Source organism: Rhipicephalus microplus, chromosome 3 (genome assembly GCF_043290135.1).
Source record: "Rhipicephalus microplus isolate Deutch F79 chromosome 3, USDA_Rmic, whole genome shotgun sequence".
NCBI classification, from domain to species: domain Eukaryota; kingdom Metazoa; phylum Arthropoda; class Arachnida; order Ixodida; family Ixodidae; genus Rhipicephalus; species Rhipicephalus microplus.
Genome location: NC_134702.1, coordinates 164985847 through 165000006, shown reverse-complemented (window position 1 = coordinate 165000006; position 14160 = coordinate 164985847). Strand labels below are relative to the sequence as shown.

Here is a 14160-nt window from a genome sequence, read left to right as displayed (position 1 = left end):
TAGCTTTGCTTGTTTCGCTTTCTCTGAAATCGAGACAATTCTTTCGCGGGTTTTTGCTGCAAAGTCTAAAGGAGTGAACATTCATAAGATTCAGTGCTGTGGTTACCGGTGCCTCAGGCAAAGCAACATTTCAATTCCTAATGGTCAACAATGCAAACAACACTGAGGCCAGTCCCAAAGAACGTGCTTGAATTGCTTATCATGACGGCAACAGCCACATGTACTGCTGTTCGGCAGACAATCACAACGTTTCTATTCGCGTGATAGAAGAAAATCGCTCTCTCCAGAGTACGTCTCGAGATTGGTCTGGAACTGATAGCGTCTCCCATGCCTATCAAATCGAGGTGGAACATACTCTGGAGATAATGTACCGAATGGTTCCACTCGCATTTTTGCTGGAAAACTTATCAATACGTCTATGACCTTGCCAATGCAAGTAAGAATGAGATAAAAGAACAAGAAAACGCTGCAGACGCTGAAGCAACATTTTATGAAATCAGTGACTTCTACACTGAGTGACTTGAGGTGCGTATAGCCAGTGTATATTTTATGGAGCTAATCGTACTCGACGTTATTAAATGTGTACGTACCCTGAATACTTTTCTTGAAACCAGTGTTTCTTCGGTTTAGTCCAATAGCTGGCAAATTCGGTAATGAAAACATTGATGTGGTCTATTTACCCACGTTCCCCTTTTTAATCAGCGGCAATGAAGATGCTCTTTCGATTCCTACTCAATTGTGGGCTCCACAGCTGAAGCTGCTATAGTTACTATTGTACAATATGTCGAAAGGAACGCGTGCTTAAGCATAGTCTTTACAAGGCAGAAATCTGATAATGCATGAATTCAGGCAATAGCATTTACCAGAGGCGTTATTCATTGGGTTAAAGAAGGTCAGGATCCCTCATTGAGAAGCACCCCATGAAAGTGCCCCCCACCCTCCCTGAAGTTTATCGTCATAATGTCTCACAACCGACGACAACGCACTTTCCGTAGAACTAACTGCGAAATCTGGAGCACATTTATTGAACAGAAACGAAGCATACTTCTAGCCGGTATATGTGATGGGGAATACCGTTGTGATTTAGCACAAAACGTGCTGCCATTCTTATTGCATGCTTTCACCGAATTTACGCTGCTGCAAAAATGCTAGCACCTGCGTGCGCGTTATTGGAATTAACTTCGCCGCGTCATGTCGCTGATATACCGTTGGATAGCCAGTGCTATTTATTGTGATCATGCTTGCTTTATTAATGGTAATGGTACAATAATAACACCGAATATATTATTATTATTATTATTATTATTATTATTATTATTATTATTATTATTATTATTATTATTATAAACTGCAGTGGAAAATGTCGAAACATTCAGAGACCTAGGCGTAATTTTTCATAATGGTGTATCTAGGCAACATCTCATGACATGTATTTGTTCCAAACTGAGAAGTGCTGCATGTCCGCTTTTTAATATTAAAAGCTTGGTGCCTCTAACAGTGAAAAAAATGATAGTTCATTTGTTAGCATATAGTGCAGTGACACATAGGATAACATATTGTAACAGACTAGAAAAAGGTAGAGAAGAGAGGCAGAGGAAGACAAAGAGTCTTGGCACGATCGCAGTGCGCTGCCGCAAACGACCATCGTGCCAAGACTCTTCGTCTTCCTCTGCCTCTCTTCTCTACCTTTTTCTAGTCTGTTACAATATTTTTCATTTTGCTCAAAAGGCTGGAAAACACGCATTGATAGTTTCCTTCGAAATATTTAAAAAATTGTAGCTTTCACTAGTTATATAGATGCCAGTACTATTTTTCGGGATTAGGGCTTTTGTGTATTCCAGGATTTGTTTATTAAGAGAGTTGTTCTAAGATACAATTGGTGTGATGACATTAAAGTGCCACTTGTAACGCGTCGACCCCTGAGAGAAAAAAAACGTTTATAGTACCACGGTTCTCTACCAGATATGGAGAAGCATGTAAAAATGTATATATTTCAAAAATTTTCAATGCACTACCTGACCAATTTTTTTCAGTGAGTTCAAAAAGGCATATAAAGAAATTACTCACTGAGCTGTAAAATCACAAGGTCTATTTGTATGCCACGTATGCTCTGTGCCCCTCCTTTGTTCCTCTTCTTTATTTACTACCTGTAAAAAAGTAATGGTGTTAATCGTTTGTCTGTTCGTTGGTAAGGAAACAACAATAGTTTTGTTACCCTGTATCCACATCGCTGTAACCGGCTCTGCCAGGCCTAGTCGCATAAGTCCTGGGGACTTAGACAGGCCCGTTTCTTTGTATTTCTTATGGATGTGCACAATAAGTTGTTATTATTATTATTATTATTATTATTATTATTATTATTTATTTATATTATTATTATTATTATTATTATTATTATTATTATTATTATTATTATTATTATTATTATTATTATTATTATTATTATTATTATTATTATTATTATTATTATTATTATTTACTGCTTTTGAAAAGCAAGCTGAGCTTTGGAAATATCTACGCAAATGGTCAAACAAAAGTGAGGAGTCCTTTCGGCTAGTGAACTCGGATGGCGTCGAAGTGAACAACGTAGCTTACTGTTTCGCCACCCATTTTTCATACCTTTATAAGGGCTCAGATTCCAGGACTCAGATAGCACAGCAGCACCACACAATTAGCACATCTATTGGTCTGTCGCTGGATTGAAAGCTCATCTGCTCATGCATTATGCGCTCAAAATCATTCTTATTGTGTGGCCCTGATGACATCGCATTCGCCATACTAAAGGCTTATTGTAGTAAATTTACCGCAGTGCTGACACCAACATTTATTAACTGTCTGAATGCTTCCACATTTTGCGGCATGTGCAAAACTGGGCGTGTTTTTGCAGTATTTAGATCAAGCTGAAAAACAATTGTTTTCAATTATCACTCAATTTCTCTACTGTGTGACAAATCAAACACCTTTGAGCTGACTCTTCAAGGCTTATTTTAGGTTACCTTGAAAAGTTCATTGATTCGTGGTCAACACGGGTTACTTCCTGGCCGCTGAACAAGCGTAAATCTTGTTAGTTTTATGACGCATATCACCCCACCTATTTCGCAGAGAAGACAGGTTGACGTAGTTCACCATGACCTGAGCAAAGCTTCTGACGTAGACAGCCACTCACTGTTTTTGGTTAAACTTGCGAACTTCGATGTTTAATCGTCTGTTTTCAAACGCTTGCTTAGATATGTGCCTAATAGATCATGTTATGTTGCCGTAAATGACTGAATGTCTTCCTTTTAAAAATTTACTAGTGGTGTCCCTGATGGTTCAGTATTAAGCACACTCCTATTTTTTATTTACGTTAACCAGGCTTCTTTTGCAACTCATTGTTGTTTTTTTTTCTCTTCTGTGCGGATGACATCGAGATATTTAAGGAAATTTTTTAACTACTGTCGTTTGCATTGAATGTTCTACGGTCTTTTGCTCTGAATGTTGTTCTTTCTCTGAATAGTGTTAAAAAAATAACCTTTCCCCGAATACCTCGAAGACCAAGTTTATGAGCATATCTCGCAAAACATCCATCGCGTCATTTTCTCACTTGACCGGTACCGTGTCGTTATGTAATTTTTTGAGTTCAGTGATTTTGGTGTTCTTTTGATAGTATTCTGAATTTTTCTGCACACACGAAACGTACTGCCACGCGAGCCCATTGTTCTCTCAGTTGTGTATGCATAATCTCCCGCGAATTCAGTTCTCCTACATCCTTCCACGAACTGTACACCGCAATATGTGTTCCTCAATTGTAGTATGCATCGGTGACCTGGATTGACATTGCATAACCTGGTACTCACTCTACTGAGAGCGTCTAGAAAAACTTCATAAGCATTGTCTACCATAGTTTTGCTGGTAATGACTCTGGATTCCGTTCTAACACTGCCAGATTATTATCATTGTCTTCACTTCACTGCCGACAATATCGCGTTGACCTGTTATTTCTTTAGAAACTAGTTGACGCTATGACATCCTGCACTTTGCTTCTCAGTAGCGTAAACTTTTGGATTCCGCGTAACTTATTTGAGCAGAAAGAATCGACCGATTCATGCACCTGCAAACTTCTTTCAAGACTTTTCTGCTTACTGAATACGAAATATATATAATTTCAAGTTTTATTTTGTTGATGAATTTACAGTCCACTGTCATTGTTTTTATCTCAGCTTTGCACTGTCATTGCGTACAGATTCCTTCTTTTTCGTTTTTCAGGAAGCCTTTCATATAGTTGTGTATTTTACCCTTCATTTTCCACTGGCATTCCACGTTTGTGGTCTTACCTTTTATTCTTCTCCTTCCACGCAGATTTATTTGTCTGTGTGTTTACGCTCTCATTATCTGATTTTTTTTTCTGTAGGCTGCAATGTATTGCTTATGTTTATTGCTTTATTCTTGCGTGCGCGTGCACAAGGACCTTGGAGCTGTTTCTGGGCACACTAAATAAAGTATTGATCGATCGATCGATTGATTGATATATGTGAATGCATATAGTTAATTTCATGTTAATAAAAGTAGAGCATATGTATAAAAACAAATTGTTCGACATTGCAAGATGTGTGTCCTCGCTCGTGGTCTTTGTGGTCTTACCTTACGGTCGCCACTGGAATGTACAGGTCATTAGACTCTAGGACACTTATGTCTACACTTTGACTCTTATTGAGGAGACAACAGGAATCGGCTTACGTGACACTATCGATAACGGCGCACCTTGACAAGATGTGCGTCAGTGCACACATTCATATAGTGGCCAGAATGTACCGAATGCATGCATTGTGTCAAGGCAGGGCGAGAGCACCATCGAATCGATCACAAACATCTAGGCTTCACAGAGTGTCATGGTTGTGTGAGCCATTAGGAGATGAGTATGTTGGTTTTCGTTGTAATTCAAACAGCATCCGTATGACGCCGCGCTGGGCGATGACGGCGCACAAGCAGCGAGGCTGCTGCAGCAGGTGTATAAGACTGTCAAAGGATCATTTGCCACTCAGAGTCTGTTCAAGCTTTAGTCACCAGCCTAAAGACACGATTGCCGTTTCTTTGAGCGGCTAGGTATTGATTGTGAAATGGTCTCAATCTCGTTCAGTGGGTATAAGGCGTAGCCAAGATGGCAAGATTTGGCTCCCAGCAGACGTGTGCCAGAACAGTTAGAGCAGCCGGACGCCGATTTTGAAGTGCATAGTTTTGTATGTTTCGATCTTAGCAATAAGGAACTTGTGGCGTGGGATGATTCTTTAGGCAGATTCACCAATCCCTAACAAAGTGGACGGCCTTCGATGTTTCTTTTTCCCTTTCTCACTTCTTCTTTTATTTCACTTTTCTCTACTTTATACTTTCCTGCGTCTTTCTTTATTCTTTATTATCAGGTTGATTTTTCATCGTTGTTTTTCTTTCCTGTTTTTTTTCTCCCTCTGTTTCTCGGTTCTTCTTTCTTTCCCTATCTTTCTATTTCTCTCTCTCTCTCTTTGTTTCTCTCTCCTCTTCTATTTTTCACTTCCTTCCGAAGTCAGACTTTATACTCACCCGTCCTTTTTTTTTCTTTCATACCCTCTAATCTCCCTGCCCAACACTCGCATCTCGTTCCAACTTTCTTCTAGTATTACACAATACAAGGCTATGCGATGGTGGGATTGCGTGCTCATATCGATATTGGTCGCCACGTTTGCCTTCAGGTCACGGGTACGCGGGTTTAAATCCCTGTTTGTCAAGAGTGTTTTTCATCAAAAATTTTTCTTTCAGTTCCCTTATATCTTTTTTTCTCTCTCGCTCACTGTACTGATTTCATCGCCCATGGCAGTTAATGGGTTCCACGCCAGACGAATCGGCGCACGTGTTTCGGTAGTCAGACGAAAGTTAACAAGATGAAAATGAAGAGGAGGACGAAAAGACCTCGTTTCGGCTCATGGTTACAAAAAATAGTTTTGTTCGCACTGCTCAGTTCGTCTTAACAGCTCCTCCTTTAAAAACAAGGTAAAGACAGAGGTGGAGAATAGCACAAGCCTTCCTTGCAGTGATTTATGTTTATTTGGCACCTCTAAATATTCAGTTTTCTGCACTCGAGGTCTTCATTCTATTCTGGCAATATCTGTGTAAGTTGCGGCTTACCTTCGTGCGATTACCACCCACCAACTGGGAAATGCCGACACGTCAAGAAGAGTGAATAGCCGTTATCAAAGTCAGCATGCGCTTCAACGTTCTAAGAACCTCATCACTTTTATCATTCATAATGGTTCACTCTTATCAACTCCTCCAGGAGAAACGCAATGCCGGGAATATGCACAGGCCTGCATGAATGCAGTGCTCACATCAGTACTGCATGGCTCCCACTGTGCTTCAAGTGGACGACAAGCTCAAAGTCTTTAAACACAAGCGTAGAAAGAATGTTAAACACTAATGATTCATTATTCAAGCATAGAAAACACATCAAGACGTATTCCGATATTACCTGGAGCGGAAATACAAATTATCATTATAAAAAATGGAATAGGTGCCTTCAATAGCCAACATGATGACTAAAAATACGCAGTACAAGTACCACGGCACAGCCTCCACAAATCAGTGGGGCCACGAAGACGATATTTGGAAAAAGTGAAATTCTGTTGTCTACCGGTAATGGTGCATTCGCGGACGCGCCGCGAACACCGTCGTCAACTGATTCCGTAGACTGTCCTCCTAATTGCTTTAATATTTGTTAAATACACTTTGAGGTCTCGGTATTGTTTCTTTTATCATGTTTTCTCCCGTCCAAGTAGTTTTACATGACATTGTCGACTTCAATAGTTATCACAGCATGCTTACAGAACAAAAAAAAATTATATGGAACACATAACGCCTTTATTGTGCAAGCGAACCGTAGGTTCGAGAATGCACGTTGTAGTTATGCCATATGAACACGGCGTGTACCGCCGCCTAATGATAATATCTTGGGATTTATGCCCCAGAACTCGCATATAATTATGAGGGATTTCGTATTCAGGGGCTCTAGAAGCTTTTACCACCTGTTGTTTTATAGCGTGCACTGGCATCACAGAATACACAGGCCTCTACCATTTCGCCTCCACTGAAATGCGGGCGCCGCGGCCGGGATACAACCCGCAACCCTTCGGGTCAGTAGCCGAGCAGCATCGACGTTGATTAGTCATGGCCGACTATCCAACCACCTTATAAAGGCAACCAGAAAATGCGGTGCTTATGTTCTTATACGTTCTATCATTTGTGCTGCTGCTTCACCCCCGTAATAGCTCGCATGGCTCTTTAGTTCACTTCATCTTGCGGCGGAAAAATTCGGCAGATCCCACGTTCCTGGGAATCGACGTTATACGAAGCGTGCGGAAGGAAGGTGCCCATCTTGCAATTTTTTTATTGAGTGACACTTCAAGAAATGACGCTAATGATACGTACAAATGTTGCACGCCTAGACAAATGTCGAATAGTCTCAGATATTCATATAGCCAGTCGTTTGCACTTGCGCAGCAATGCCAACTGGAACATGCGTATTAGCAACGCCAGACGCTGATATGAAGCGCTGATGCTCGCGAAGATGCTGGCCCTAGACCCTGTTACATAAATCAACTTCAGCGCATAGCAACTAACCACAACTGACGTTAACCCGACGTGACGCCTGTATCAACGAAGTACATATGTAATGTCTATAAAATTGGGTAGCAAGAGCTGCAGCCACTATTGACGTTTCATGAAGACTGGCATCTATTTGAGAAATAGTTCCGAGACCTAGCTTTGCTCTCTGGTAAAAGGCTTCATTGCCACGCAGAATGCTTGGATTTGATTCCAGCTGAGACCCTGCCATTTATTCTTTGCATTCGTCGGGTCGATGGTACCGATGTCGGGTATTTCTTAACGTTTGCGTGTCAGAATTGCCCATGTGTGTAGTCGTTCCTGGGCAGACACCAATTGTCGATCCCCCGTGGCACATACCCGCCCTTGGGTATGTGCCACTGTCTGGCGAGAAGACTTTGCTAGCGTACGCGACGGAATTGTGACACAATTCCAGGGAAAGCTGTTACGAGATCACAACTCGGTTGACGCGCCACCGTAGTTGTCCACCGCCACCGCCGGTGTCCTTAATCACATCGTACCTAGCGACACAGCTGGTACCCAGCGGACCCGGCTCGAAGCCGGGTCCACTGGGTGCCAGCTCAGTATTCTACCACTGAGCCACGCCGGTGCTTGAAACTCGTTGGCAAACTTATCCTAGGCAGGTTTGATATTGGGAAAGCAATCACGTGAATGCGACTTATAAAGCGTTTTAAAACAGCGAAAGAACAACCACTCGTCACACAATGCGAATCGCGTAACTAGTGGGTCGTCCAATGATCTAACCTATTACAAAAGCCTGTTCTTGTTCACCTAATAACTGTGGCGCATACCCACTTCAGGCATGATTTCTTATTGTCGTCAGTCATTGCATGAATGATCGGCACAAAATTCCTTGCAAGTGTTCAGCGGATGCCACAATTCGTAGAAGAATGACAAAAAATTACGCAGTGAATTCCGGCCTACTACAAAAATATTTTTCCAAATAATGCCATAGTGGTTATCAAGCAAATGCGCTTGCAGTAGCTACCCAATGAGTGCTTAGAAAAGGTTCTGAAAGGCCGCTCTTCCAGCTTTTGCAGTGACTGTGCAGCGCCTTACGCGCAGGTGTGGCGTTTTTAATGTCTTGACCAGCGCGTCATAATTGTCAAGCCGTCTTACCCTCTCATGTTAATTTTGGTTCACGCCAAAATAAGGAGGTGACCACGAGAACACCCAAACGTAGGTGGATATATATATATACAGATAGATACGCTCAAAGTCACCGAAGTTCGCTTTGAAATGCTTCGCGTTTAAAATGAAGGCTGTGAAGTTATGCATGTATACTTTATTTTGTGAACTGCAATAGAGGCTATCAATGAAATTCCGCTACCACGAGGCAAACTCTGGTATTACATACTTAAACAAACCAGGCACATGGGTCAGTGGCTGTTTCATAAAGAAGCGTGCAATGTGATTGCTCTAGCTCACAGCCAGAGCACTCAAATACATTTTGCTTAGGTGGTCAACGCGTTAACTCCATTTGGCCCGTGTTTTAAGGCGTATAATGCAGTAAAGGTTAGTTACGAAGTTGAAAAAAATATTTAGGATTTGTTCTGTTTGAAACCTACTCATGAATGCGAAAGGAATATGGCACAAATAAAAAGAGGAAATTTAGTTTTTCATTTTCAAAGAGGCCTTATAGAGAATCATTCTTGTGGTGGCTTTTTATGAGCGATTTTCTTCCGCGACGCTTAGCGCCATTGCTTTCCCTGTCACAGCGCACGCATTTGCCCATTCACTTAACCATTTCACTTGTTCACTTTCTGGCTTCTGTTCATATAGGCGCGTTAAGTTTGTCAGTAGATGTGTAGCGTTTTTATTGTTCTAAATGTGTCGTTATGGTTGTTTGCACTAACAAATAGATACCAGTGAGCGTACCAGCATCAATAAGCTCAATTTATTTAAAATGGTGAGGACGTCGAAACACGACCGAGCTATGACCCGTTGATTAAACCGGAAAGCTGAAATCTTGTTATCGTGTGGCATCTGCACTACTCGAGCAACGCTGAGTCACAGTCACGTGTACTCCGATACACGTTATCTACGATTGCACTTGTTAGCTTACGCACCATGCGACTGGTGTCTCACTATCATAACGTGCTTATCTTTTAGACGTCGCCTCAGCTTGGACGACACAAAGGAAATGTCTGGAACCTGATTCAGTCTGACCCTACGAGCTTGTGACTATTGCGGTGAAAGCTGTTTTCTATTATTCTTACATACTTTATCAGCTGTTCCCCGCTCGAGATACGCAGGGGTGCGTTATTGAGACTGCCACTCACTACAGCCGCTTTCCACGCAAACCTAGCAAGAGAGGTAGGCGTCACCCGCTATCAGGAGGTGTAACAAGAAAAAAACGCCCATAAAAAGATCCAGTGCGAAGTACAGTGCTTTTTATCTCGAACCAATTCGAACACCTAAAAGAGAATGCATAGAGGGTGATAAGAAAATTACTATATATCGTTACTTTCTGGAGGGACCGCCGGCAGGAGGAAGAAAAACCCGGGGAAACTTACTTTACGAGGCAAGTGTACGCGCGGGCAGCGAGAACCTACGAAAGAGCACAATGGTTGTGGAACTGTACAACGCTCCGGGAAGCCCACCATGCACGTTCGTCAGAGTTGTAGCCAAGAAACTGGGCGTCGAGCTCAAGTTGAACAACTTTAACCTCATGGCCAAGGAGCACCTCAACCCCGAGTTTGTCAAGGTGAGCCTGTACGAATCGTGCGTTCTTTCATACAGTCAACGAGCTGGCTTCTACCTAGTATAATTTGACGGGACTGAGATATGTGACAGATATCAGGAAATTTTCGAGACGCATGATCGAAAATGCAGACGATTGTTCAAGTGCTTTATCAGCTGATTACTGTGAGCGACAGAGAAAGCGGGACTTGGAAGCTGAAGCTGTGCCCTGCGTGTGGGCAGATAAAACCACCTAAGCAACACAAGGATATTCAATGGTCTCTAAGGGACGTCGTGCCGAACGACTGATACAAGCTGTTACAGTAGCGGGGTGGAGTAAATGTGCAAAAAAATTTGCGGAACAAATCAATTCCAAAGCACTGGTGAATGTAAACGAAACGTTTGCAAATGTAGCATAGATAGCGGGTGCAAAAATTGCAATTAGGATATACAGAGTGTTGAACCTCGACAAAAGATCCTCGTGTCATGCCATACTGAATGTAGGTTCTTAAAAACGAAAGATAGGCCCTAACAGAGACATTGTCCAAGACCGTAAGAGCACGACTACTTTGCCGATGCGTTTCCTTCGAGTCGTATTGCGTATAGAAGAAGAGTACACATATCTGAAAATGCAGGAGTGAAGGTGTTGGCAACAGCGTTAAGTATGTCGCCCTTAATCCCTTAGATTATTCTTAAGAATAATTTGTAAATAAAAAAACTATTACTGGTTTCTAACACACAGACAATGATCAGTTTTCTTTTTCAATTTTAAATTTTAGTATCTCTTAGTGGCCGCTATATCTGGTACGAATACTTACGACCACATTATTATATTATCACACGTATTCAAATATTTACCCGTAGTAGCATCAGTACCTATAGGTGTGACGGAAGTTACATTTTTAAAAGAAGCAGTCACTGTCATAACAAGATGCTTGCTTGAGTTGGCGGCAAAAAGTTAGAGCATCGAAAGAATTTGTCTAGTTCTAATATTTTTTTTTCTGCTCGATGCCAGCGTGAGAAAAACTTCAAGTTCTGAAGATTTAAAATAAAAATATAATGACCAACGAATTTTTTTTACTGAAGGGAAATTCTAGAGATTGCTTAGATCATGCAGGTGGCAACGCACTACACTAGACTCTACTCCCACCATTCTTCTTTAATTAATTCAACGTTCTCGGGAAGCATTTTAAGGCAAATGGATTCATTTCTAATTATCTAGGAAGTTACTGCTACCTAACAATCTTGCCATCACACAAAGGCATTACCATGGTTGTAATAACATAGCAGCGTCATCTCATAGAGTTCTTGATATTACTGATATGACTGATGGAGCTCAAAGGAGCTTCGAGCGATCCTCCACATAGAAAAATTGTCAGCGGATATTTTTTTCTTTATTGCAGTTGAACCCGGTACATACCGTCCCCACAATCAACGATAATGGTTTTGTTCTTTGGGAAAGGTATGTTGTACAATCTTTTATTGTGGCTTCTTTAAGCTTCTCAGTTTTAACGAACATTTGCCTACACAGTCCTCGTTCACAATCTCCCTTAAAATCTCCATCACATGATGGTGAATGGGTGCAAAAGTCTGAAAAGACTTGCTATAAAAAACTGTGTCTGTACAAGTTGGAAGATAAGGAAGGCACGCAGAACTTTATGGACAAACATACTCACTTAACGTCTCGCGCTGCTGGTCCAGCCTTCGATTGAGTAGTACCAGAATCTTGTACAGCTCTGGCGATGCCTAAGCTGACAATCAAAGCTGTTATTTCAAATGTACCTCAGTGGAACAGAATCAGTGACTCGTTATTCGAAGATCACTGGTCTAGCTTCTATAAATAACTATCCCTATATTTTGCGTGGCTTCGTTGTAAGTTCTAAATTATAAACTCTCTAGCAAAAAAAGGGAACACCTAATAACGACTGCATTATTCAAACATGAAGCCACGGTTTGCGAAGCTCTCCTGAAACTCATGAAATTTGTTCTGCCTGTTTCTGCCAATATTCAACAATTTCAGCCGTGCCATCGGGATGTACCTGGTGGACAAGTATGCTCCGGAGTCCACGCTGTACCCGAAGGACTTGCAAAAGAGAGCCACCGTCAACAGGCTGCTTTTCTTTGAGTCCGGCACCTTGTTGTCGGCACAGATGGCATACTTCGTAAGTGTGCTGCTGGCTGCTCTTTGTATTTACTGTCACATTGTCTATATCACGCTAGTAATTATTCATGCATTTCTGCGGAATGCATACAGCGTTCATATAGCATGCTCATATTTGCCATGCACCAGTATGGATAAAAATGTTAAGAAATATGTGGCGTACTTGAATCGCATACAAACCATTTCTGTCGCATTTTTTCGTTTGGTTTTGAACGAAGAAGGGCAACTGAAATTTTAGGAAATTATGATACTAGGACATTTTATAAGCGCCAATGGCCAACTGATGCCAGGAAAAACCTAAGATTAAAATTTGTGGCAAATTTCACAACGCTCTGTTATCTTGCTACTAGACACCACTGATAATTCATGAAAGGTAATTTTGAAAAATACCCAGTGCTGTACAGCGGCTAATAATTTCTTTAGTTCTTTTTTACCAGTCTTCTTTCACTTGGAGTGGTATGGTCAGGTGCACTTTTGACACGCGGTCATTAGCTCTCAGGTGATAGCAATATAACCGAAGACTCTGAGCGTTCGCTAACCTTTACAAATTATTAGAAAAATATTGGCCACATTGTATGAAAAGATACCACTTTGCCAGACAAGAAGGTACTTTCGCTGCTGCACAACTCACCTCAAAGCATGTGGCACGAGCTATTGATCTAATTTTTAGGCTACTCGAGTAAATTTCTCTCTACCGCTTAAGTTTGGAGCATGGTTTCTCAGCCACTCTTGCCTTTATAACACGCGCGAGTGCTTCCGGTCTGGGCGAAACGGCAACGGTAATATTCCATAGGCTATTGCCTGAAGCAAACATGCGACTATTTTCTCATATCGTTCTCAATATTACATAATGCAGGCGCTATTTCTGTACGTGCAAGTTTTCTTGGACAGCAGTGAGGGAGCGTAATGAAGGGACATTAGGAGATCGGAGATCAATGCTCCGCTCAGTGGGAGTACTTTAGTTGTGCCAACGTGCGTGATTTTCTTTTTTGATTGTTACCTGGAGCTATATTTAGGCGCGCGGTTTCCTCGAACCAAAGTAAAAGAGAACAGCTCAAATTATTTTCTGTTACCGACAAAGCTCATGGCCATCTTTACTTTCATTGTTGGAAACCGGCGAATGACCTATAGTACGTTCTGAAAATGCCCACCGCACTCCCCTCCTTTTCTTCGTTGTCATTACGTGCAGACACGACCGAAAGAAAACGCTTTGAGAGTAAAGCGTACGTGGAATTGCGGGCACCAACGAAATGTTTTGTTCTTTTCTTGCGGCACGTATAAAAACATGCACGACGATATGGGCTCCCTCCAAAACCATATTTTATTTCGGAATCACCAGAGGTCAAGAAACTTGTTTAGAGCTTCTCCGCGAGTCTTTTTTTTTCTATTTTTTACTAGAGATGAAAATAAAGTGCGAGGTCACGCAGGGCCGCGCTCATGTTGAGTGCATGAATGAGAGACGTCGTGTCGAAGGGCATTGGAACGCGCGTAAAGCACCACGGCTGTGTTTCTTTTATTTTTGTCATTACTCTATTCATACACTTTAAGCACCGTAACTGGGCTGGCAGTCGTGTATAATGGAGATAAAATAAATTCTTTGTCACGGTGTATTTATGTAAAGCTTTATTTGATTTAACTATATATGAGCGGGGCACTACTTCTTACATTGTTGAGTACACAAAAACAAACAC

The 14160-nt window shown here is 41.6% G+C and overlaps 1 protein-coding gene across 1 annotated transcript in view; it reads left to right on the top strand.

Moving 5' to 3' along the window:
• The window catches only part of LOC119186073 (glutathione S-transferase D1), a 34275-nt gene that overhangs the window by 13910 nt on the left and 6205 nt on the right, over window positions 1-14160 (top strand). The window contains exons 2-4 of the mRNA XM_075890455.1: window positions 10103-10333; window positions 11712-11770; window positions 12329-12470. Of these exons, the coding sequence (XP_075746570.1) occupies window positions 10103-10333; window positions 11712-11770; window positions 12329-12470 (432 nt within the window). The remainder of the gene's footprint in view (window positions 1-10102; window positions 10334-11711; window positions 11771-12328; window positions 12471-14160) is intronic.